The following is a 27,244-nucleotide window of genomic DNA, read 5'->3' on the forward strand; positions in this document are numbered from 1 at the left end:
TGGTTTAAAATTACAATAGCCTGTTTGACAATGTTAGGTATTCTTGTATGGTAAGTCTAGTCTGAAAACATCTATTTAGTCAAGTCTTTTGTTAATAGCCTTTTTTTTAAATCAAGGAGCAGATCTGGAGTGTTCTAGGGCATAGAGTGTTTTGGTAAACTGGGATATTTGGATGTCGGTTATCTTGCGTTTGCATGCTGTTACAAATACCAGTATGCACTAACGTCAGTTAACTGCCTACTACCTGAACATTATTGTAGTAGGTCCTGTTAAGTCTGCATATTATGGATGTAGTCAATCATCTACTGGATATACCATTTGACTACTATTTATCAGGCTAAACATGTACTGAGTATTCGGACACACTACGCATTACCCAATGGAGAATGAGTGTTATCATACTAGCTGAATGGAATATATACTGATATACCATGCAACACCAACCAATATTTTATTTAAATATGTACTGAGTATTCCGACACACTACGGATTATGACATGCTGCTTTATATGTATTACCTAGTATGGTAGTATGAGTATTTGGAAGCAGCCAATGTGTGGAAAACACTGGACATAAATGATTCAGTGATATTACCATCAAACTACTGATATCTACATAAACCGAATATGCATACTGCTTCACATTAGTCAGTACATAAGTAATGTGTGTGGATAATCACAAAATGGAGTTAGATACTTGCCATTCAAAATTTCAATTTAAAAATCCGAATTTTGAACTGAAATTAACTGAATGAACTGAATTATACACAATAGCAAACTGTCACAGGTACACCCCAGCAATGCCACAGTTATGTTTCGTGAAATTAAGACAAGAAATGACGAGAGAAATGTGGCTTGTGTCTAATTAAATGCCACCCCAATTGCTCTGCAGTTTGTAGGCCTGAGAAAGAGATTCACCTCTCATTGACTTTCCCCCCAAAAAGCTAGACAAAATGCAGTCAATAACTCTTGCCTCATGTAGAACAAAACAGAAAATCAAACAAAACCATCTTTCAAAATATATACTATACTGTATATACAGTATACACAAGAAATGCTAATTACATGCGTAATTGTGCTTTTAAAAAACCCAGATAATGGCCAGGGGTGGTGAGAATAACCTGGATACCTGTGAATGAATGTGAAGAACTTTCAGCAAAGTCAAAAAAAGTGTTGGCTGACAAAATATTTTCAATACATGAGGTCTACTATTGGGCGGCACGGTGGTGTAGTGGTTAGCGCTGTCGCCTCACAGCAAGAAGGTCCGGGTTCGAGCCCCGTGGCCGGCGAGGGCCTTTCTGTGCGGAGTTTGCATGTTCTCCCCGTGTCCGCGTGGGTTTCCTCCGGGTGCTCAGGTTTTCCCCACAGTCCAAAGACATGCAGGTTAGGTTAACTGGTGACTCTAAATTGACCGTAGGTGTGAATGTGAGTGTGAATGGTTGTCTGTGTCTATGTGTCAGCCCTGTGATGACCTGGCGACTTGTCCAGGGTGTACCCCACCTTTCGCCCATAGTCAGCTGGGATAAGCTCCAGCTTGCCTGCGACCCTGTAGAACAGGATAAAGCGGCTAGAGATAATGAGATGAGAGGTCTACTATTCACACTCAGAGGCGTGATGACATCTCTCTTGGGCTTGCACGGTGTCTATTATAAACATCAGCTCACATCAGTATCATTCCCTTGAGCTGGGCTGTGAAAGTGGGGCTCTGCACCAGAGGTAACTGATGTAATATCTGCATCAGATGGGCAAACATTTCATTGCAGATTCTCATTTCTTTTTTTACTTTTAAAAATCTGATCTGTGAGGAAGTGGTGGTGATTTGCAGAAATTAATCCTGTATTGTTAGTGTTATCTGTAAATAGTTCATTGTTCTTTTTTTCATATTATGTCAGTTATTAATGACAGCACAAATGAGGTTTTGCTTATACATGAGCAAATATTCCAGGTTGCACTGACTGAGGGACGAATATCAAAAGTTAGTTTAATAATGTTAATGTCTCTGTTCTTTCTCTATTTAAATTCCATCATGGTCTACACTCTTTGGAGTAAGCCTGTTTTTAAAGAGACTCCACGCTACATTCTGTTTAACCACATGCTTTTCAATGACTTGATTCAGCTCTTTGTTACGTCTTTGTTGTTTATTTTTAGTGTGGCCTATCTCAGGTTAGTCATGGCTGCTTGTGCTTTTTTAGTTTTGGTGTCAGGTACAACTTTTCGTAATGCACCTTTAAACCTGGCTCTGATGTCACTAGAGCGTTATGTGGCCATATGCTTTCCTCTAAGACATGCTGAAATAGCCACTCAGAAAAGAACTTGTATTGCCATTGGAATTATTTGGTTTATGGGTTTCATAAACTATATAATTGACTTGTTTTACAGTGCACTGACAGATCCTAAATTTTTAACATCACAAATATTTTGCACAAGAGAAAGGCTCTTCATAAAGCAGTGGCAAGTAGATGTCCATCAGGGCTTTAATGTATTTTACTTTGTGTCAGTGTCTATGATCATCCTTTTCACTTATATTAGCATTTTGATCACAACCAGGTCCATTTCCTCCAATAAAGACTCTGCTGTGAAAGCCCACAAAACCGTGCTGCTGCACCTCATTCAGCTGGGCCTGTGCCTTACTTCTTTTCTCTACAGTGTTATAGAGCGAGCTGCAGCAATGGCCAGCAGCAACAGCAGCTTCTTCATGGACCTGCGTTATCTAAACTATGCGTTTGTGCTGCTCTTGCCACGTTGCCTAAGTCCACTCATCTATGGACTGAGAGACGATGCTGTACGACCCTTATTCATGTACTACTTTCGCTGTGCCAGAGGCAAACGCATGACTGCTGTCAATATACATTGAATTAAGGACATTTTTCAGAGGTTTAAGGATATTTAAACCTGTTCAATATTTTCAGGAACTCATGGAGAATATATATTATGAATATATATATTCAATATATATATATTCCTTGTAACTCAGATTTCTTGTTGCTGGAGTCAAACACAGTTCCAACCACTTATGCATGTTTGCATAAGGCTGAAACCAAGTTATACATTTTCACTCAGAGGGGACTGACCACTATTTTATCATGTCTAATGGTAAAACTGTGTAATGCTTCAAATGTTTAAGTAAATCATGTCATTTATACATCTTTGAACAGGGCCTAATTGTCTTTAATGCAAATGTTTGACTATATCCTGCTGACCACTTAACATAAATTAAGTTAAAAAAATATTTTAAAAAGAAAAAAATGTGGTCATTAAATATATGGTAGATTATAATTAAGGTTTAGTAAGGTTTATTATGATAGAAAACCCAATAAAATGATGCTGATAGGTAGTGTTATAGGCTAAATGTGTTCACTAATATCCAGTTTTCCTCTCCTGAAAAATTTTCAAGTTTGTGCTCTTTTAATTTAAATCTCAGACAAGCAGCATATGGGGTTACTATGTTTACATTTAGAATAGACTTTTTGACAATGTAGGGTATTCTTGTAAGTCTCGGCTGAAAACACATTTGTTTAATTAAGCCTTTTGTTGATAGCTTTTTATGAGGTAAAGGAGCAAATCTGGAGGGTTCTTGGGCAGAGTGTTTTGGTAAACTGGGATGTTTGGATGCCATTTGTCTCACATTTGGATGCTCTTTCAAATACCCAGTATGCACTAACATCAAATAACTACTTACTACCTGGCCATTACTGTAGTATGTTCTGGTAAGTCTGCATACTACGCTTGTAGTAGATCAACTGTTCTGTGTACCATTCAACTACTCTATATATGATTAAAAATGTACTGAGTATTCGGGCACACTACGGATTATGGCATGCTGCTTTTTATGAATTACACAGTACAGTAGTATGAGTATTTGCATGTAGCTAATGTGTGAAAAACACTGGATGTAAATGATTCAGTGAAATTGTAGTCGACCTACTGACGGCTACATAATTTGAATTCATACCGCCTCACTGTAAAGTGACTGGCAGCAAATTTAAAATAAGAAAAGAAAACATTGGCCGATTTGGCTGGAAATTGTAACATATTATCCATTATATGTTCTTGCACATTTTTCACATCTCATGGAGGTTCCCTCGCAGTAGCATCCCATTAAGTACAGTCAAGAGGGAATATACGGCACCTATTACTTTACTGTTATGGAACACTGAGTGGAGATGAAAATTTATTATCTTTCTTTTGTTGTTTTTACCTGAGACATGACTATGTTTTGATTTTTTTATGTGAAAGGGGCGAAGGATAAAGTCTACATTCCATGTCACTTTTCTTGTTTCAACTGTCTTTCCATCTACAGTGTCAAATTGAACAGATACTTTCACTGTGCTGATATCTGCACTTAAAAAAAAAAAAATCTTCCAGGAATTAATTTGTTAGATTTTATCTTACCATATTACAAGAAGGCATGGATACATTTGGAAATGAAGTGATTGACGGTCTTGCATGGAAGAGACAGGCTGAGTACCTGGATCATGCTCTGTCTGTTCATTACATGGACTCTGGCTGCAGATGGCACCAGAAAGTCCTTAATATCCAAACTCTGGCTCCAAATTTGACAACATGGCAGATGAATTTTGGTTTCATTTCGATAGAACGGAAGGTCATAGAGCCATGCAGGTCATGGTTTTGTTTTGTTTTTTGTCAGTCATTTAAACAAAATCATACAAAATGAAAAAAAAATACTTAAGTATCCAATGCTTGTTTTGCAAACAAAAGGGTTTGCACAAACACATATGGTGGCTGGTTTTTCTACACATGTTTGAGAAGCTGCCATTCAGTTAGTCAGGTTCAATGCCCAAACTGATGATCACATCATCAGTTTTTCTTTGGCTAATCAGACACAAGGTACACCACCACTCTTGCCAGAGCGGTTGGGGGTTAGGTGCCTTGCTCAAGGGCACTTAAGTCAATCCTGCTAGTCTGGGGAATCAAACCAGCAACCTTTTGGTCCCAAAGCTGTTTCTCTAACCATTAGGCCATGACTTCCCCGCCATAGTTTTTCTGGAGATGGTGACTGCCATAATTGTTTCTGTTTTTTCAGTAATCCCTAACAGCAACCATTTTTTGGGTTGTATATACATCACATATGTACACAGTTCCTGTGCTTATAATATATACTAATACATCTAAAAAATTTGAATATACAGGGAGTGCAGAATTATTAGGCAAATGAGTATGTTGACCACATTACCCTCTCTATGCATGTTGGCCTACTCCAAGCTGCATAGGCTTGAAAGCCTCCTACCAATTAAGCATACCAGGTGATGTGCATCTCTGTAATGAAAAGGGGTGTGGTCTAATGACATCAACACCCTATATCAGGTGTGCAAAATTATTAGGCAACTTCCTTTCCTTTGGCAAAATGGGTCAGAAGAGGGATTTGACGGACTCAGAAAAGTCAAAAATAGTGACACATATTGCAAAGGGATGGAGCACTCTTAAAATTGCCCAGCTTTTGAAGCGTGACCATCGAACAATCAAGCGCTTCATTCAAAATAGTCAACAGGGTCGCAAGAAGTGCGTTGAAAAAAAAAGGCGCAAACTAACTGCCCGTGAACTGAGGAAAGTCAAGCGTGAAGCTGCCAAGATGCCACTCGCCACCAGTTTTGCCATATTTCAGAGCTGCAACATCACTGGAGTGTCAAAAAGCACAAGGTGTGCAATACTCAGGGACACGGCCAAGGTAACAAAGGCTGAAAAACGACCACCACTGAACAAGACACACAAGATGAAATGTCAAGACTGGGCCAAGAAGTATCACAAGACTGATTTTTCTAAGGTCTTATGGACAGATGAAATGAGAGTGAGTCTTGATGGGCCAGATGGATGGGCTCGTGGCTGGATCAGCAAAGGGCAGAGAGCTCCAGTCCGACTCAGACGCCAGCAAGGTGGAGGTGGGGTACTGGTATGGGCTGGTATCATCAAAGATGAGCTTGTGGGACCTTTTCGGGTTGAGGATGGCGTCAAGCTCAACTCCCAGTCCTATTGTCAGTTTTTGGAAGACACCTTCTTCAAGCAGTGGTACAGGAAGAAGTCAGCATCCTTCAAGAAAAACATGATTTTCATGCAGGACAATGCTCCATCACACGCATCCAAGTACTCCACAGCATGGCTGGCCAGAAAGGGTCTAAAGGAAGAAAGATTAATGATGTGGCCTCCTTGTTCACCTGATCTGAACCCCATAGAAAACCTGTGGTCCCTCATCAAATGTGAGATCTACAAGGAGGGGAAACAGTACACATTTCTGAACAGTGTCTGGGAGGCTGTGGTTGCTGCTGCACGCAATGTTGATCGCAAACAGATCAAAACACTGACCGAATCCATGGATGGCAGGCTTTTGAGTGTCCTTGTAAAGAAAGGCGGCTATATTAGTCACTGATTTGTTTTTTTTTTTGAATGCCAGCAATGTATATTAGTGAATGTTGAGTTATATTGGTTTCCCTGGTGAAAATAAATGAGTGAAATGGGTACATGTTTGTTTTTTGTTAAGTTGCCTAATAATTATGCACAGTTATAGTCACCTGCACACACAGATATCCTCCTAAGATAGCTAAAACTAAGAAAGCCCTACTCCAACTTCCAAAAATACTCAGCTTTGATATTTATGAGTCTTTTGGGTTCATCAAGAACATAGTTGTTTTTCAATAATAAAACTAATCCTCAAAAATACAACTTGCCTAATAATTCTGCACTCCCTGTAATGAAAAGTTCATTTTTTTCATAATTTAATTCAAAAATGTAAACTTTCATATATTCTATATTCATTACACCTAAAATGAAATATTTCAATGCGATTTAGTACACCTGATTCCAGCTCCAATGTAACTCAACTAGGGCCGCAATGGATGCAAAGCTTATTATTACCTCAGGCTCAGATTTGTTGAAGAGGTGGGCTATTGAAATTTGCTAAATATGATTGCCTGTATTAACACAGACAGAAGGATTTTTAATGACTCATCCTGTACTCTAATATGTGCCAAATCAAATGCCCTCTAGAACACATGTCCAGCTGCTGTACACAAATCCTGCATCTTGCTACACAAGAGGAGCTAGTTAGCATCAAGCATTGCTCATTTAAATTATTTGTCATGCAACTTCCCACACATTCTGCTTCTATACCAAGACTGGTGTATTGAAAAAAATGGTTGTAGTTTATGTGTGTCAACCGAAATCATAATTTGGTCACAAATGTTTTTAACATCTCTCCAAAACATTGCATGCTGTACTTGTCATGATGGCCTATGCAGGGTGCAGTCAGTATATAACTCATGTGTTGGTAACAAAAATATGGAGTTAGATTCATGACATTAGAAATTTGAATTTAAAAATCTGAATTTGAATATTATTTTAAATTTGTATCATAAAATCTGAAATTGAATTTTGCAAAAATAAATTAATGTTACAGGTACATGAAATGATGAGACAGAAATGTTACAGGTACATCAGAAATGATGACACAGAGAAAGGTGGCTTGTGGTCTAATTAAATGCCCCCAAGGGCTCTGCAGTTAGTAATTCAGAGACAAAAAAAAAAAAGATTTACCTATCTCTCTGACTTACCCCCCCCCCGAAAAAAAAAAAAACTAGACAAACAATAACCCTTAACCTGTGCGGGGGGAAAAAACAGAAAAACAATCAAAAACATCTTGCAAAATATATACTATAACGTATATACAGAACACACCAATTACATATGTACTTGTGGTTTTAAAAATCCCAGATAATGGCCAGGGGTGGTGAGAATGATCTGGATATAGAGAATGAATGGCAAGAATTTTCACAAAATGATGTCCCGCAAAGTGTTTTCACTCAGAGGTGTGATAACATCTCTCTCTTGGGTCTGCATGATGTCTTTTATAAACATCAGCTCACATAAGTATCATTCCTTAGAGTTAGGCTGCAAAAATTGGGCTCTGCACAATGCACTGAAAAAAAAAATTCTTTGGATTTACTTGATTTTAATGTGTACATCAGTCCCACATGATCAGAATGTGGATGACTAACATAATTTCCTTCTTTTTCTCAATGAATTATTACTTGTTAAACCAAAATATTTCACTCATGTTAGACTATTTAAAATAATCAAGTTGATTTAATTTTTTTAAGCTATTGCAATGCCAATTAATTAAGCAATGTTAAAGTGATTTCATCATGTTCAGGATACCTGATTTTTAAATGTAACTTTAACTTGATTTGTTAATGCTAATATTATTTAAAGGTATTATGTAACTTAAAAGCAATTTTATGATGTCCTTACAACCCAAGTTAGGTCTCTAAATTTAACTTGATTTGTTAAAGCCAGCCAAATTGTAGACATCAGTTTTATATTTAAGTCTGTGCAAATACAAAAATCAAATATTAAAAAAAGAGATTGCATTGACAAAAAAACAAAGACTCAGAGTTCTGTATTAAACTTTGATTGTATTGATCCTTAAAACTTTACAGATTACACATTTTACCTGAACAGAAGGACTCCGTGCAGTTGCCATACAATAAATTCAGCATAAAAACACACAGCAGATACAGTATAAACTTAACATACATTGAAAAAAAATACTGTGAACTGTTAGTACAGTGCAACAGTGCATCCTCAAGAGGGAATACAAAATAACAATAACAGTATTTTATTGACGTTACCCAAACATGCCACAAACTGAATAAGGGAAATAAGCTGTAGTGCTTCATATAAAAAAAAAAAAAAAAATCATTACCATGAGGGTTAACCCTGTGAACACCATTTTACATAGCTGACAACTTTGACAAATCAAAGTGGATTTACAAACAAAAAGTAATCAACCCTGCATAAACTCATCACTGAGAAATAAACACACAAAAAAGTGGATACACAACAGAAATCAGTCTGACCCATTCACTGAGAGAGACTTTTTTCAGAGCAAGTGCTTTGTTGGAAAGTTTACTTCCATCCAGTTCCATCCAAATCTTTTGGATTAACTCAAAAGCAGGGACGGATTACGAGTCTGTGGGCCCCTGGGCCAGACGACGAGAAAGGCCCCCCCAACAACGCACACACGCCGCTGCAGCGACACCCAACTTGCACACAAATCAGCAGCGGTACAAAGGTTGCGCTAAAAACTATACTACATTTTTATTCATGAAACATCACTTTTTGAACAAACAACTCACACAGAATATCTGATCTGAAATGTAGGCTATATGTAACGGTAATGTATATCAAACGAATAACTTTATGTCAGCCAAGAAATTGCTAATTCCTATTCACATATTAAATGCATCTCTTCCAAACTGCGCTGCGCGAATTCATGTACAATGTCATTAAAGTCCAATGACTTGGTCAGCTCACTCTCAATGGCCATCAGAGAAAGCCAGCAGAGACGTTCTTGTTTCATCTTTGTCCTTAATTCATTACCTCCGCCAAGGAGGTTATGTTTTCGGTAGCGTTGGTTTGTTTGTTGGTTTGTCTTTTAGCAACATTACGGAAAAAGCTATGAACGGATTGCTCTGAAAATTTTTCCAGAGGTGTGACTGGGCACAAGTAACAATCCATTAAATTTTGGCGGTGATCCGGATCACCTTCTGGATCCCGGATTTTTTTAAAGGATTCTTTATCATTGCGAGATAGGCCCATTTTTGGAATTTGTGCATATAACTCCATAACAAATGACCAGAGTGTTTGGTGAAAAAATACACAAAAGGATCTCCATGAGCTCTATAAAGTATCAAAGTTTGATCCGGATCCAGACAAAATTCTGGATACTAGTAAGTCTCAATATGTGGTGAAATGAGCTGCTTGGCGGAGGTCTGCGCTCTCCGAGTGCTTTTCTAGTTTTTAATTCGACCCAAAAGAGAGAATGATCGCTCTCCTTCACAGTTGGTAACAGGCAATGTGAGGAATAACCGAAGCGCAACGTATATGTTCGGAAACATAGACTCAACCCATACTCCAAAATAAGTCTGAGCAGTCCTTTTGGGCTTGTGTCATCCCCAGCCTTGATGAATGACCTCAGTTGGATTAGTTCGTCGCCTAAACATTCACCCAGATCAGATGGGTAGGCAGATGCCAGAACACTGGCCTTCTGCATCACTGAGGCATCCGATTCAGTCTTTTCGAGGAAAAGCGCACTGAACAAGTCATACAAGTCTCTGTATGCCTCCAGACGGTGTCGGAGGCTCTGTGTGAGTCTGTTGATGGCAACATTAAAAGTCTCTATTTGAAATGTGCGTTTCCACACAAACTCAATGCCATCTTCTGCTGTTTCGTAAGCAAAGGTTTTGCGTCTCTTTCGACGACAAATGTCATGCTTGTCCACCTGACTGACACCAGGCACACTCAACGCGGCCCTCTCAAATTCCTCAAATCGATCCCTCTGTGCAGTAACGAAATCACGCAGTGACTCCAACGCTCTAATAGCACACTCAAGTGAGACATTGCTGTGCTGCAAATTAGTGCTAGTTGCATAGAATCGTGACAATATTGTATCCCAAAACTTGGCCATGAACGCAATCTCCAATGTCTCAAACTGCTTACAGAGTGAACGTGCTTCTGAACGGGTCTCCCTTTTTTCATCCATATCCGTGGAAAAAAGCTTTACCCTTTTGTGCAACTGCTGGTAATTTTGCCACAATGCCTTTGTTGATTCCGCTCGGCAGCCCCAGCGTGTGGATTTCAAGGTAAGCTCTAAGCGAGTGTCAGAATCTCTGAATACTTTGGCCCATCGATGCGTGGAGGCAGCGGCAAATTTGTACAGAGACTGCAAAAAATCAAAATAATTGCCAACCGCATCACTACAGTCCTCAATACTGTTAACTCCGACCAGGTTTAAAGAATGGGCTGCACATGGGACATAGTGAATCATTGGATTCTTCTTTTTTAGGTGGGCTTGCAATCCGCTATATTTTCCACTCATGTTATTCGCATTATTATACAACTGTCCACGACAGTTTGCAAGATCTAGACCAAGTTGATGCACCATTGAGATAACACAATCAGCTAAGCTTTCTCCTCTGTGACTATTGATGGGCTCAAATCCAACAAAGCGCTCCTCTGTGTGGCCTGTTTCACTCACGAATCTAAAAATGAACGTGAGCTGGTCTATGTGGGATAAATCAGGGGTCGGGTAAACTATTACAGAGAAATACTTGGCATCACGTAATTCCTTCATAATAGTTTGCCTTGTTTTCTGTTCCATGAGTTCTATGAACTCGTCACAGACTGTTGAGGATAAATAGGAGACGCTGCCATGGCCCTTCTGCCCAAACTTTCTGATGTGCTCTGCCAAGAACGAGTCAAACTGCGCTAACAATTCTAAAGTGCCCAAGCAATTCCCATTGTGGGGTGAGCCTACCCTTAGCAAAAAGTAGTATACTTAAAGTTCATTTTGTAAAGTATTCTGAAGTGTAAGTATAAGTATATCAAGTGTACTACAGGCCATGTACTTCAAGTGTACTAGAAAGCATACTAATTTAATACTTCTTCGGACTAAATTGGAACATTTTAAGTTTATAAAAGTATACTTTCAAGTATACTCATTTATATACTATCAATGCACTTGGTATATCCCTATTGTGTACTTGAAGTATATCATAAGTACACTTATTTATGTACTGCCATTGTACTAGATATATACTGTAAGTATATTCATTTATATACTATCAATGTACTTGGTATATCCTTATCGTGTACTTGAAGTATATCATAAGTACACTTATTTATGTACTGCCATTGTACTAGTTATATACTGTAAGTATACAAGAGGGATATACCAAGTACATTTACAGTATAGATATAGTATAGATGAGAGTACTTAAAGAGTACTTTTGCTAACTTAAAAGTAACTTTGAAGTATACTTTTATAAACTTAAAATGTTCCAATTTAGTCCGAAGAAGTATTAAATTAGTATGCTTTCTAGTACACTTGAAGTACATGGCCTGTAGTACACTTGATATACTTATACTTACACTTCAGAATACTTTACAAAATGAACTTTAAGTATACTACTTTTTGCTAAGGGAAACCAGTATAAAAATGTCATATAGGCTTGCCATTGAAAAGTTGTGTGGGAAACTAAGTAACTGCTTTTGGTCTTACAACCGTTTTTTGGTTGATGGAGTTACGTACCACAGTAAAACCTATGACAGACTAAAGAAGAGATTCAACAGTGCTGCATACTTGAAAGATGGTACATTTTGTTGTATTATAGAATTGGTTGATTTTAAACAAATATGTTTACATGAAATCTCTGCTTTTTGTCCATGTCGCAAACTATGTTGTGTTTTAGTTGACGTACTTAGTAAATCAGGCAGGCCTGTATGTAAAGATTCGCAAATAAATGTACAAAGTCATTTTGTATATGATGTTCAAAAAACTGAAACTGTTCATGCTGTCTCGCCTGACGTGATCAAAACAAAATGTGTCCTTGTTGAAACAGCTGACACACTGTACATAACACCATTGCCAAACCCTTTTGAAAGCGACTAGTTAAATAAATAAAGTCAAGCCAAACTTTTTTCGGTTTTCCTGTTTTTGTGTATGATGAAGTGTAAGGTACATGAAGATAATGCAATTCAGTACACATAATGACTAAGTGTTAATCTCCAGAATTATAATAAGACATTAAACAAGACATGCATGTTGACGGTTGGGTTGGCTGGTAATGTTCATCATGTGCTGTTGAGTAAGGCTGCTGCAGAGGGGATGAAGGACTTTTTGTTTATAGTGGTACATTGTAGCGCCAGCCTGATGGGAGCAGTTGGAAGGAGTGATGGAGGGGGTGAGAGGGGCCCTCTGATCAGGTTGGATTCCCTAATCACTTACCAGCTGTATAGCTCAGCTAATGTAATATAAATTATAAATATAATATATATATAAAATATAATGTAATATAAATTATAAATATAATATATACATATAGTATAAATATATAAATTAAACGTTGAGTCAATTAATGAGTTGACCTTATTGTGCTCTTGAAGCAAGATATATGCTAAGCATTCCTATTTTGTGGCAAAAAGATTTACAAAGTATACTTAGGTCCAAGTATAAGTTTTAGTATTAAAGTAATGTATAAGTGTAAGTCTTAGTATTGATATAGGTCTACTTATACTTTTTTATACTTGGTTCAGTATAAACCAAGTATACTTCCCTGTACTATGTTGTAAGTGTATCAAGAATTAGTTTATAAGAAGTAACCTTCAAGTACACTTCCTCGATTTTAGTATAAAATAAGTATACTTGTAGCACACTTGATTAAACTTCTTTTTGCTAAGGGTAGTAGTTCATCTTGTCCCCTAAATGCAAGTCCTCTCTCCCCCAAGAACTTGATAACGGAGACAACTCTCTTGAGCACCTCTCTCCAATACTGCCTCTCCCCCTCTATTTGCATCATCAGTCCGCTGTCCACGATAGCTGCTGCTGTTGTCCGACGATGCAACATGATCATAAAGGCCATATGTTCCGCACTTCTCTCATGTTCTCCAATCCGCTCTGGATGTTTCCAGTTGGAATAACCAGCGATGAATGAATGCGATTTAGACGAAAACAATTTAGACTCAAAACAGTAAATATTTCCTGTGGTCGGAGAATACGTGAGCCACTGTCTATCGATGACTTGGCCATTTGGGAACATGCATTTGAGCTGGTCGTTTGTTAGAACACGAGTCTTGCCACCTATTCCACTGTCTCTTGCAGAGGCAGGATAACTCACCCTCCTGTTTTGAAACACTTTGACCCCTCTGTCAATGAGGACTGCTTTAGCCCTGTCACTTTGAGTGTCCTCCCAGCAAGCTGGGTCAGTAATAGTCTCAAACCACAATGACGCCCCTTGCTCCTCTCTTGCATTAAGACATGGTAACTGACACTCCTGTACATTGCTAGCAGAGGTAACCTGCCTTTGGTCCCCATCTACTGTCATGTTCTTCTCCTCCTTCCCTGCTTCAGCTGGCATAACACTGCTGCTGTTGCTGCTACTGCTGCTACCTGGCTGTCTCTCGTCACCATGTCCTCCTGTTATCCCTTCATATGTGTGCTCATTGTCCTCCTCATTGCCCTCCTCCTCCCTCAATTCTGTTAGCATAACATCACTGCTCCTGCTGTTACCCGCCAGTCTGTCTTCATCAAATTTAGCTCTTTTCCCTCCAATGTTTCATCATTTATTGTTTTACATTTAATGTAAAATTCTAGGAACTTGATTTAAAATCTCAGCTTCTCTCAAATCTTTGTTTTTTTAACTTGCGCTTAGCTGCTCCACTTAATACCCGCCGCTCCATGATCTTGCATTGACTTAATCATTAGTATTGTAAATGTTCACCTGCCCGTCAAGTTTTCTAACTAGTGCCCTCTATTGACAAATCCAGTTATAGCCTACTAACTATTTTCAGTAAGCTAACAGACTAGCTTTGTCCTAGACGTAAACAGAACTGAATTACTTTTACGTATTACCATACTGAAGCAATTAAAAGTAATTCAAACAAAAGAGACTGACTTAAACATCAGTATGCGTTGCGTTGGTATGGCAGAAATATTTTTTCACGTTCCATATTTAGACTACGGTGGGGCAAATTAGACTATGGTGTGCAAGCCATGCACTCAGCAATACATTTAATGCAGGATCAGAGAGAAATCTTTATTTTTCTTTTCTTTTTCTCTGGGCCCCCCTCCAGACTGGGCCCGGGTGCAATCGCTCCCGTTGTTACCCCTCCAGAACTGGCCCTGGACCTGCACACTAATGAAGCAGATAGAGGGGTACATGTGACATTTAATACCCCACGTTATTTGATTGAGAGGCCCCTTTTAGATACCAAGGGTGAATAACATAACCTGTGGTTCAGGGGCCCTATTAAGACATATGACATATCATACCCCATGCTATTTAATTGAGGGGCCCTTTCAGATACCAGGGATGACTAACATACTGTAACCCATGTTTCAGGGCCCCATATGACATATAATGACCTAATTGAGGGGCCCTTTTCCGATACCAAGGATGAATAGCATACACAATCTGTGGTTCAGGGGCCCCATATGACACACCATGCTATTTGATTGAGGGGCCCCTTTCACATATCAGGGATGAATTACAAAGCCCGTGGCATATAATGGAGGGGCCCTATTAAGACATATTGCATAATATAACCAGTGTTATATGGCTTCAGGGCCCCAATAGGATATCGGGATGCATAATCAGGGGTTAAATTGGGCCGGGGCTGTCCGGGGCTGAGCCCCGGCACATAAGCTCGGAGCGGATGGCATATGATCACGCACACATCAAAAGCAACAAACGATTTTCAGTTCTGAATAATTAAATATCGTTTTATTAATCAATAAACCCATGACTTTTATGAGATAGATCATAGTTTTCCTGATAACAAGACGACCTGTCAAAGCTATTTAGAACAGAACTTGCGATCAGAGATTCTGGTTTCTGGAACACTGCGTGGGTTGCCAATTCCGCTTTTTATAAGCGACTTTGGGGTTTCTTTTTTTGTGAGCTCGCTTTAAAAAAAATCAGAAGTCGTGGTTTGCGGGTTTTTGGGCTTGTGTTTCAGCGTTGTGACTTGTTTATAATTTTCTCCGTACACCGTCTCCCCTTTTACCTGCATACGATCCTAATCCATCAGAGGTGCTTGAACGAACTGTCTGTGCATTTGGTGAGTTCAATTTCCAGGGGAAAAAATAATACTGATCTAAATATGTTGTGTTTTTATTTTTAGACAGTATGTGTTTAGCAAAACACATACTGTCTAAAAATAAAGACAGTATGTGTTTAGCAAAACACGTACTGTCTAAAAATAAAAACACAACATATTTAGATCAGTATTATTTTTCCCCTCTTCAGTATTATTTGATATTTTGTTTTTAATAATAAAAAATATGATAATGATTATGTTCACTGTATTGTTAATATTATTAGTGTTTTATTATTTATTGTTAATATTTAATTTAATGTTAATTTATTATTATTTATTGTTAATATTATTAGTGTATTATTAGTGTAATTATTATTGTTATTATTATGTATTCAATTATTTATTTGGCATGTGGTGCTTTTTGTATTGTCTAGAACATACATAAGATGAGCATATTATAGCAGCAAAATAGAAGCACAATCATTTGAATGCAGCAAAACTTTTGCTGCATTCAAATGATTGTGCTTCTATTTTGCTGCTATAATATGCTCATCTTATGTATGTTCTAGACAATACAAAAAGCACCACATGCCAAATAAATAATTGAATACATAATAATAACAATAATAATAATAAATGCTTCCAATGTTATAGTGTTGTTTGTATTTGGTTGCATTCACTGCATGAATATATTTGATTGACAATTTGACTGACAGTGTTTTGGCATATTTAACATTTATCCTCCAAAATAAATCAACTGTTTTGGTTTAAGATTGTGCAAGCCTTCAGATTTTCTCACTGAACATTTCTCCTTCACATTTTTCACCTGTAGGCATGTGACAAGATTTAACATGATATTGCTCAACCTACCTCTGTAAAGTCAGCTAACAACTTATTAAAATGCACCAGAATTCAGCAAATAACATGTATGATAATAAAAAAACTTCTGGGGGAGGACCCCCAGACCCCCCACTAATCATTTCCTTCAAACCAATGTACAACAACCTGTACAATCTGTTACATTGGCCAACCAATCTACATTCAAACTGCCATAATGTGTAGGGGGGCACTACAAGACACACATAGGCCTACAACACACAGATAAGGTGTATATCTCTGTGCAATATGATATGGTTATCAAATTAGAGGGTTATTTTCCAAAAAGTATATTGGGGCAGGGCGGCAGGGGCAGGGGCGGGTACGAGGCAGAGCCCCCCCACATAACCAATCCCAATTTAACCCCTGTGCATAATGTTGTAAAAACAATATTGAAATGGTAGCACGGAGGCTTGGGCGTCAGGGCCCCCTTGGCCCTTGGGCCTGGGCCCGGTAGGCCCGTGCAGTAATCCATCCTTGATATTACACTTATATTATTTACTGCTATGCACTTCTGGTTAGATGCAATCTGCATTTTGTTGCCTTGTACCTGTGACATGCAATTTCAAAGTTGAATCGAATCGAATCTAATCGAATCTAATCTAATCTAATCTAATCTAATCTAATCTAATCTAATGAGAGAGTGAGCTGTGTTTTGCAACATGTTATGTACAAGTGTTAGTCACTGAAAAGTGAGGATTAAAAATAAAAGACCACCTTCAATTGTCATTCCCTGTCCCTCATTGCCCTGTCTCAGGGAATTGTTATATGTATATACTGTACACACTAGAAACACTATGTATGGAATTGTGGTTCTAAAAAGCCCAGATAATGGCCAGGGGTGGTGAGAATGACTTGGATGCATATGAATGAATGCCAACAACTTTCAGCAAAGTCACAAAATGATGGCTGGCAAAGTATTTACAATACATGAGGTCTACTATTCACACTCAGGGGTGTGATAACAATCTCTCTCTCTAGGGCTTGCATGTTATCTGTTATAAACATCAGTTCACATTAGGATTATTCCTTAGAGCTGGGCTACAAAAGTGGAGCTCTGCACCAGATGCAACAGATATAATATTTGGACCAGATATGCAAACATTTCATTTGGAAATATTGTCTCATTTCTTTTCTTTTCTTTTTACCTTTAAAAATCTGATCTGTGAGGAAGTGGTGGTGATTTGCAGAGATTCATCCTGTACTGTTAGTTATATCTGTAAAAATTGTATTGTTCTATTTTGTATCATATTATGTTAGTTATTAATAATAGCACAACTGAGGTTTTGCTTGTACATCAGCAAATATTCCAGGTTGCACTGACCGAGGGACCAATATCAAAAGTTACTTTTGTTATATTAATGTCTCTGTTCTTTGCTTATTTGAATGCCATCATGGTCTACACTCTTTGGAGTAAGCCTGTTTTTAAGGAGACTCCACGTTACATTCTGTTCAACCACATGCTTTTCAATGATTTGATTCAGCTCTTTGTTACGTCTTTGTTATACATTTTTGGTCTGGCCTATCTCAGGTTAGCCATGACTGCTTGTGCTTTTTTAGTTTTTGTTTCAAGTACAACTTTTCGTAATGCACCTTTAAACTTGGCTCTGATGTCGATAGAGCGTTATGTGGCCATAAGCTTTCCTTTAAGACATGCTGAAATAGCCACTCAGAAAAGAACTTGTATTGCCATTGGAATTATTTGGTTTATGGGTTTGTTGCACTTTTTAATTGACTTGTTTTATGTAGTAGCCAAAGATCCTAAATTTTTAACGTCACAAATATTTTGTACAAGAGAAAGGCTCTTCATAAAGCAGTGGCAAGTAGAAGTCCATCAGGGCTTTAATGTATTTTACTTTGTGTCAGTGTCTATGATTGTCCTTTTCACTTATATCAGCATTTTGATCACAACCAGGTCCATTTCCTCCAATAAAGACTCTGCTGTGAAAGCCCACAAAACCGTGCTGCTGCACCTAATTCAGCTGGGCCTGTGCCTTACTTCTTTTCTTTTTAGCATTATAGAGCGAGTTGCAGCAATGGCCAGCAGCAACAGCAGCCTCTTCATGGACCTGCGTTATCTAAACTATGTGTTTGTGCTGCTCTTGCCACGCTGCCTAAGCCCACTCATCTATGGACTGAGAGATGATGCTGTACGGCCCTTATTCATGTACTACTTTTGCCTTGGCAGAGGTAAATGCCTGACTACTGTCAATGTACACTGAACTAAGGATATTTTCCAGATGCTTAAGGATATTTAAACCTTTTCAATGTTTTCAGTAACTCATGAAGAAAATACATCATGAATGGTTATACACAGTTACCTTGTAACTCAGAATTCCTAATGCTGGGGGTTAACCTGTTTGACTAATCATGTCATTTATACAGGTTTGAGCTTAATCGTCTTTGATGCAAATGTTTTGACTATATTCTGCTGACTAGTTAACAAATTAAATTTCAAAATAAAAATAAATGTGGTCATTAAACCTATAGCAGATTATAATGAAGGTTTAGTCAAGAATACTAAAGAAAACCCAATTAAATGATGCTGATAGAAAGTGTTTACAGTTAATGTGTTCACTAATATCCAGTTTTCCTCATCTGAAAAATTTTCAAGTTGATGCTTATCCATCCATTATTTGTAACCGCTTATCCTGTACAGGGTCACAAGCAAGCTGGGGCCTTCCCAGCTGACTATGGGCGAGAGGTGGGATACACCCTGGACAAATTGCCAGATTATCGCAGGTCTGACACATAGACACAAGCAACCATTCACACCTATGGTCAATTTAGAGTCACCAATTAGCCTAATCTGTATGTCTTTGGACTGTGGGGGAAAACGGAGCACCGGAAGGAAATCCATGCAGACACTGGGAGAACATACAAACTTCACACAGAAAGGCCCCTGTCAGCCACTGGACTTGAAACAAGAACCATCTTGTTGTGAGGTGACAGTGCTAACCACTGTGTCACCCAAGTTTATGCTTATTTAATTTAAAACTCATACAAACAGCATCACCTGGCAACTTGTCCAGGGTGTACCCCGCCTTTCGCCCGTAGTCAGCTGGGATAGGCTCCAGCTTGCCTGCGACCCTGTAGAACAGGATAAAGCGGCTAGAGATAATGAGATGAGACAAACAGCATCTAGGCTTAGTATTTTTAAAGGTACTGACTGCAAAGTCATCTAAAGATTTTAAACCTTTTAATTGTGCATGCCATTTTCCTCTTTCCCACAAGAACAATATCATGTGGATGAGATGTGATAATTCTGTTGAGATGAGGGTTGCTTTCCTTCGTTTTGGGACTGAATATCGTACCTCTTAGAGCCAAACAGTATGGCCCCACAGAAACAGCCAAACCCAAGGAGCTATAACTCCATCCATCCATCTATTATCTGTAGCCGCTTATCCTGTGCAGGGTTGCAGGCAAGCTGGAGCCTATCCCAGCTGACTATGGGCGAGAGGCAGGGTACACCTTGGACAAGTCCCCAGGTCATCGCAGGGCTGAGACATAGAGACAAACAGCCATTCACACTCACATTCACACCTACGGTCAATTTAGAGCCACCAATTAGCCTAACCTGCATGTCTTTGGACTGTGGGGGAAACCGGAGCATCCAGAGGAAACCCACGCAGACACGGGGAGAACATGTAAACTCCACACAGAAAAGCCTTCATCGGCCGCTGGGCTTAAACCCAGTACCTTCTTGTTGTAAGGCGACAGTGCTAACCACGACACCACCTGGAGCTATAACTAATTAGCATAATTATGGAACTGGGTCACACCAAAATGGCGATGTGCAGAAAATATCGTGACATTGCATTGACCTCAGAGAGTTTTGAGTCTCAGGTAGGTATGTAATTTGTGGTTGACTTTCGCAAATAGATCCATGAAACAAAAAACAAATATCTTTTCTCAGTTACTGCATTTGTATCATTGTTTCTTTCTCTGTAAGATCAAAACATTACCGGTAGGTATATAACTCCATACTCATCCTTGTATGTATGTGTATATGGACAGGTATACTAGACAGGTGTGATGATGTCAGACATGTTGCTTCCACTAAAAAGTATATCATTCTCTCTCCCTGTGGCCCACAAAGTGCCTGTTATAAAGATCAGTTCACAGTGGTCTTAATATTCAGAGGTAAACTCACGAAGGAGTAGGGTTCTATGCAGGACATAATAGATCTGTACATGCACATAATTTATAATTGTTGTCTACTCTGTTTGCAGTTTTAAAAATCTGATCTGTAGGGAAGTGGTGTTATTTTGTACAGACTTTATCTTTTATCATACATATATGTGTAAATATTATGCAATTACATTTTGCATTATATTATGTTACTAACGTTAGCAGTGATGAAATTTTGTTTGTGCAGCAAATATTTCAGGTTGTGCTGACTGAGAGACCAATAATTAAAATTATTATTGTGACCTTACTGGCGATATTCTTTATCTATCTGAATACTGTCATGGTCTACACTCTTTGGAGTAAGCTTGTTTTTAAAGAGACTCCATGTTACATTCTGTTTACCCACATGCTTCTCAATGATTCAATTCAACTTCTCTTCACCTCCGTGTTGTTCATCTTTGGTCTGCCTTCATTCAAGTTAGTCAGGGCTGCTTGTGCTATTCTAGTTTTTGTTTCCGTTACAAGTTTCCGTAATGCACCTTTCAACCTGGCTGTGATGTCACTTGAGCGTTATGTGGCCATCTGCTTCCCACTAAGGCATGATGAGATTGTCACTCAGAAAAGAACTTGTATTCCTGTTGGTGTTGTTTGGTTTACTGGTTCCATAAACTGTATAAAGGGTGGCATGGTAATCTAGTGGTTAGCGCTGTCGCCTCACAGCAAGAAGGTCCGGGTTCGAGCCCCATGGCCGGCGAGGGCCTTTCTGTGCGGAGTTTGCATGTTCTCCCCGTGTCTGTGTGGGTTTCCTCCGGGTGCTCCGGTTTCCCCCACAGTCCAAAGACATGCAGTTTTGGTGATTAAATTGACCGTAGATATGAATGTGAGTGTGAATGGTTGTCTGTGTCTATGTGTCGGCCCTGTGATGACCTGGCGACTTGTCCAGGGTGTACCCCGCCTTTCACCCGTAGTCAGCTGGGATAGGCTCCAGCTTGCCTGTGACCCTGCAGAACAGGATAAAGCGGCTAGTGATAATGAGATGAGATAAACTGTGTAAGTGATTTGCTTTATGTAACAGTGATGGATTCTGAGTTTTAACCTCACAAATATTTTGCAAAAAAGAAAAGCTCCTCATTAAGCAGTGGCAAGGAAATGTTTTACAGGGCTTTAGCATATTTTACTTTGCATCAGTGTCTGTGATTATCCTTTTCACTTATATCAACATTGTGATCACAGCCAGGTCCATTTCCTCCAATAAAGACTGCTGCAAAAGCCCATAAGACTGCTGTTGCACCTCATTCAGTTGGGCCTGTGTCTTTCCTCTTTTCTCTACAGCTTCATAGAGCATGCTGCAGTAGCAGCAGCTGGCAACAGCATCCTCTTTTCAGATTTGTGCTTTCTGAATTATTTGTTTGTGCTAATCTTGCCATACTGCCTCAGCCCAGTTATCTACGGTCTGAGAGATAATGCTGTATGGCCTTTATTCATCTATTATTTCTTCTTTGCCACAGGCATATGCAGGTCTACTGTCAATGTACACTGAATTACAGATATCAAATTGCATGCATCAACCTGTTAAATGTCATATTTTGGTGTTGTGGGAAAAAAAATTGTTATGCATACCCTGTAACCCCACTCTGGTGAGGGATTTGTTTCAACTCTGAGCATCAGTCTGTGTACCCACTCAGATATAGCTAACCACCATTAAATTTTGTTTTCTTTTACAATTAAAAAAAAATTATGTTTAGCTGAACTGCTAATATACAGTAAAAGTTGGGGAATAAGGTAAAATAAATTTCAATAAATTTCTGGCCTATCATTAAACATGACATACATAGTTTTTACTCAAGAGACAGTACATAATAAGCTTCATGAAAATATACTGGTAATTTTTCTTTTACGGACAGTGAATTAATTGATCAGTTTTTCCTCTTGTGAAAGTTTCTGAAATTTCGTGATAGTCTCATCTCATCTCATCATCTCTAGCTGCTTTATCCTGTACTACAGGGTCGCAGGCTAGCTGGAGCTCATCCCAGCTGACTACAGGCGAAAGGCGGGGTACACCCTGGACAAGTCGCCAGGTCATCACAGGGCTGACACATAGACACAGACAACCATTCACACTCACATTCACACCTACGGTCAATTTAGAGTCACCAGTTAACCTAACCTGCATGTCTTTGGACTGTGGGGGAAACTGGAGCACCCAGAGGAAACCCACGCGGACACGGGGAGAACATGCAAACTCCGCACAGAAAGCCCCTCGCTGGCCATGGGGCTCGAACCCAGACCTTCTTGCTGTGAGGCGACAGCGCTAACCACTACACCACCATGCCACCGAAATTTTGTGATAGTTTAAAATAAATTTGAACTTCTTGCATGTAGATGCAAGCAGCTTCAAATATTAATTTCCAGGAGCAGACTTTCTGACCAAGAAGCATATGCTGCAAAAACCAATTAATGCCTTTGCAGATTTACAGTAATTGATAATTTCAGTGTTTGAGTACCATATTTTTCGGACTATAAGTCGCTCCGGAGTATAAGTTGCACCAGCCAAAAAAAATGCATAATAAAGAAGAAAAAAAACATATAAGTCGCACTGGACTATAAATCGCATTTTTGGGGGAAATTTATTTGATAAAATCCGAGACCAAGAACAGACATTTCATCTTGAAAGGCAATTTAAAATAATAATGGATTAGAGAACAACAGGCCGAATAGGGTTACGGTATGCTAACGTAACATTAAGTTAGACAACAAACTGAGTATGTGTCTGGTATGTTAACGTAACATATTAACAGTTATTCAGATAACTATAGCATAAAGAACATGCTAACAAGTTTACCAAACCATCAATCTCACTCCAAACCATTAAATCCATTGAATTCTTCATCCTCGGTGTCAATTCTAAACAAATCCGCCAACTCCGGAGGTAGACGACGCGCCGCTTCCTCTTCTGCGTTGCATTCGTCAGACTTGTCGTCAGTTGCAGTTCCAATTATTCCAGCCTTTCTGAATCCCAACAGGATGGTTTCGGTTGTTACTGAAGCCCATGCTTTGTCGATCCATCCAATGACTTCCAGGAAAGTTGCGTGGCGCATTCTCCTGGTTGCCGTGAAACTGTGCTCTCCATCCATCATCCACTGCTCCCACAGGTTACACAAGACTACCTTAAAGCTCCGGTTCACGGAGATGTCAAGTGGCTGGAGTATTTTGGTTAAGCCTCCAGGGATGATGGCAGGTATGGGGTTGAAAACTTTTAATTTATCTTTGAACTGCGGCATGATGTGCGCTTGCATGCTGTCCATCACAAGCAGGGCTTTGCGTGTTCTAAAGAAGCCATCCGGACGCTTAGTGTAGCACTTCATAAGCCATAAGTTCATCATTTCTTGATCCATCCACCCTTTCTCATTCACGGTGACAGCAACTGAGGGGGATTGGATTTTTGGCATGGTTTTTCATTTGAAAATGACCATTGGTGGCAATTTTGATCCATCTCCACAACATGCCAGCACCACTGTGAAGTGTGATTTCTCATGACCAGTTGTTACTATATTCACACTCTTTAGCCCTTTCTCTGCAACACTTCGGCCCATGGGAATGTCAAACGTGAGGGGGACCTCGTCCATGTTAATAATATGATCCGGTGTCACGTTGTGCTCAGTTACATGCTTTTCAACAAATTCACGGAAACTGTCGACCTTGGCTTGGAAGTCTGCTGGCAGTTTTTGGGACATCGTTGTCCTTGCTCTGATAGAGAGGCGGTTGCGCTGCATGAAGCGGTAACACCAAGAAGGTCCTCCCGCAAAGTCATTTATATTCATCTCCTTGGCAACTACCTGGGCATGGAGATGCAACTGCACTGTTGACAAGCCTCTCCCGGCAGCATGTTGTTCAAGCACCCATGTGCGAACTCGTTCCTCTAGCTGTGGCCACCTAGCTTTTAGTCCGCGATTAGCTTTTTTTGTTTTCTTCATTGCAGTAAGAGTAACCTCCACTTTTTGCCAGTCCCTCACAAGTTTCTCGCTCACTCCAAACTTTCTTTCTGCTGCTCGATTACCGTTTTCGGCTGCATATTTCACTACTTGCAGCTTGTAATCTGCAGAATATGATTTTCTTTTTGATGGCATTTTTTTTCAACCCTTCTCAGTTGTCTTTATAAGTTACCGGTAATGTTGAAATTTAAAATTTTCAGTGGTACAGAAGTAGCAGGTACAGGTACACAAGCCTAGAGCGCCCTCTTGCAGTTGTCAGTGTGAAAATAACGAACATGTGAAATTATATAATAATGTGTTAATAATTTCACATATAAGTCGCTCCAGAGTATAAGTCGCACCCCCGGCCAAACTATGAAAAAAAGTGCAACTTATAATCCGGAAAATACTGTAAATGTATTCATTGAACATCAACTGTGGTTCATAACTTTGTTAAATGGTGGCATTATTTGTAGTTAACACCTACTTGTATTTAACTAAGCTTTAATGTTTCATGAATATGAAACATTAAAGAGCGGGCCGAGAGGTTGCGTGGGAGAGAGGCTGCGCGAGAGCGGGCTGAGAGGTTGTGCGGGAGCGAGGCTGCACGGGAGCGGGCCGAGAGCTACCTGTGGGCTGCGTAACAACAAATGCAATGCCCCCGAAGAGAGCTCCTACGGTCGAGGAGATTGACGACATCAAAAAAAATCCCTCGACTTTCTGGGTGAGGAAATCTCTGCCGTCAGGATGCAGCAGAAGACCATCCTGGACCTGGTATAAGAGGTCAAAGTTCTGCGGCTGCAGAACACGGAGAAGGCAAAGAGGATTGCCTTTCTCGAGAACCGAGTGGAGGATCTGGAGCAGTACACCCGGATAAATAACATCATTGTGACCGGACTGCAGATTAAACCCCGGTCATATGCTGGAGCAGTGGCGAGAGGAGACGGAGAGGAGCAGGATGAGGAGGATGCTAACTCTGTGGAGCAACAGGTGATAGCATTCCTGCACTCCAAAGAGATAGAGGTAAAAAGTACTAACATTGAAGCATGTCACCCTCTCCCACAGAGAAGCAACACAGACAAACCGGCTTTAATAATAAGATTTGCCAACAGAAAGTATAAAATGCAACTGTTAAAGCAAGGGAGGGAACTGAAAGGTTCAGATGTTTTTCTAAATGAGCACTTAACCAAAAAAAAAAAAAATGCAGACATTGCAAGAAAGGTGAGACTCCTGAGGAAACAGGGGAAAATCCAAAACACTTGGACAAAAAACTGCAAAATATTCATAAAGCTGAAGGGATCTCCAGAAGAGGCCAAGATCCTGGTCATCCGAGATATTGGGGAACTGGACAAATTCTGAGGGAGCCAATCAAAGCAACTTACAATCATGACACAAAGACTGGACACTGGACACAAGAACTGGACCCTTTCCTTTATACTGAACATAAAATACAAGATATGGAAAATAATATTGATCCGGAAAATAATCTTTTCAGCAACATCAATATCAGCTGCCGGGATTACACTGAAAATCAATACAATGCAACAATCTGAGAAGGAAATAAGATATCAATTATTCATTCCAATACCAGAAGACTGTATGCCAATTTCCATAAAATGAAGGAATATCTCAGTCAGTTCAATACTCCATTCAATATAATAGCCATATCAGAAACTTGGATTAATGATGAGATGGGAGTAAATTTTGAGCTAAACGGGTATGAATTTAATTATATCAACAGAAAGAACAAAAGAGGAGGGGGAGTGGCAATATATGTTGATAATAGTTTGGAATATAAAATTAATAATAAAATGACGGTAGCTGTTGATGATTGGATGGAATGTATTACAGTAGAAATATGTTGTGAAAAAATTAAAAATATAACGGTGAGTTGTATATACAGATCTCCTGGATCAAGCATAGAAGTTTTTATAGATTGGATGGAAAGTATGTTTATAAAATCAACACAGAAGGTCATGTACCTCTGTGGTGATTTTAACATCGACCTCTTAAATCATAAGAAACATAAAATGACAGAAGAGTTCATTAACTCAGTGTTCAGTATGGGACTGTATCCAACTATTACTAGACCAAGCAGGATCACTTCTCACAGCACCACTTTAATAGATAATATATTTACTAATATCCTGGAAAATAATATAGAGAGTGGACTACTATTAACAGACATCAGTGACCACCTACCTATTTTTAATGTATATTACTGTAATTATAGCAAGAAAAAGGATACTAAAAATTATAAATATATAAGAGTGAAAACTGAAGAAACCATGATTGCACTAAAAATGACTTAATGATGCAGGACTGGAATGTAGTTTATAAAGAAAAAGATGTTGATAAAGCATATGAGGAATTTTTAATAATATTCAATGAACTATATAATAAAAATTGTCCTATAAAGAAATACAGTAATATACATAAATATACAAATAGTCCGTGGGTCAACAAGGGGCTACAAAATGCCTGCAAAAAGAAAAATATATTATACAGACAATTCTTAAAGCATCGAACTATAGAGGCAGAGGAAAAATATAAAATGTATAAAAATAAATTAACTAATAATATGAGGATATGTAAGAAAGACTATTATAATAAATTAGTGGAGAAAAATAAAAACAATATTAAAGGTATATGGACTTGTAC

The 27,244-nt window shown here is 39.0% G+C and overlaps 2 protein-coding genes and 1 pseudogene across 2 annotated transcripts; all 3 read left to right on the forward strand.

The window, feature by feature from the left end:
- Window positions 1-1,884: 1,884 nt before the first annotated feature.
- Window positions 1,885-2,853, forward strand: LOC132894984 (odorant receptor 131-2-like). Its single transcript, XM_060935133.1, has one exon. It carries the CDS (start codon window positions 1,885-1,887, stop codon window positions 2,851-2,853), a length of 969 nt encoding a protein of 322 aa, XP_060791116.1.
- Window positions 2,854-17,734: 14,881 nt separating this feature from the next.
- LOC132894985 (odorant receptor 131-2-like) lies at window positions 17,735-18,703 on the forward strand. Its single transcript, XM_060935135.1, has one exon. The coding sequence runs from the start codon at window positions 17,735-17,737 to the stop codon at window positions 18,701-18,703; it is 969 nt and encodes a 322-aa protein (XP_060791118.1).
- A 2,090-nt stretch (window positions 18,704-20,793) lies between these two features.
- LOC132894795 (odorant receptor 131-2-like) lies at window positions 20,794-22,152 on the forward strand (annotated as a pseudogene).
- Window positions 22,153-27,244: the final 5,092 nt, after the last annotated feature.

The sequence above is a fragment of the Neoarius graeffei genome, chromosome 12, assembly GCF_027579695.1.
Source record: "Neoarius graeffei isolate fNeoGra1 chromosome 12, fNeoGra1.pri, whole genome shotgun sequence".
NCBI classification, from domain to species: domain Eukaryota; kingdom Metazoa; phylum Chordata; class Actinopteri; order Siluriformes; family Ariidae; genus Neoarius; species Neoarius graeffei.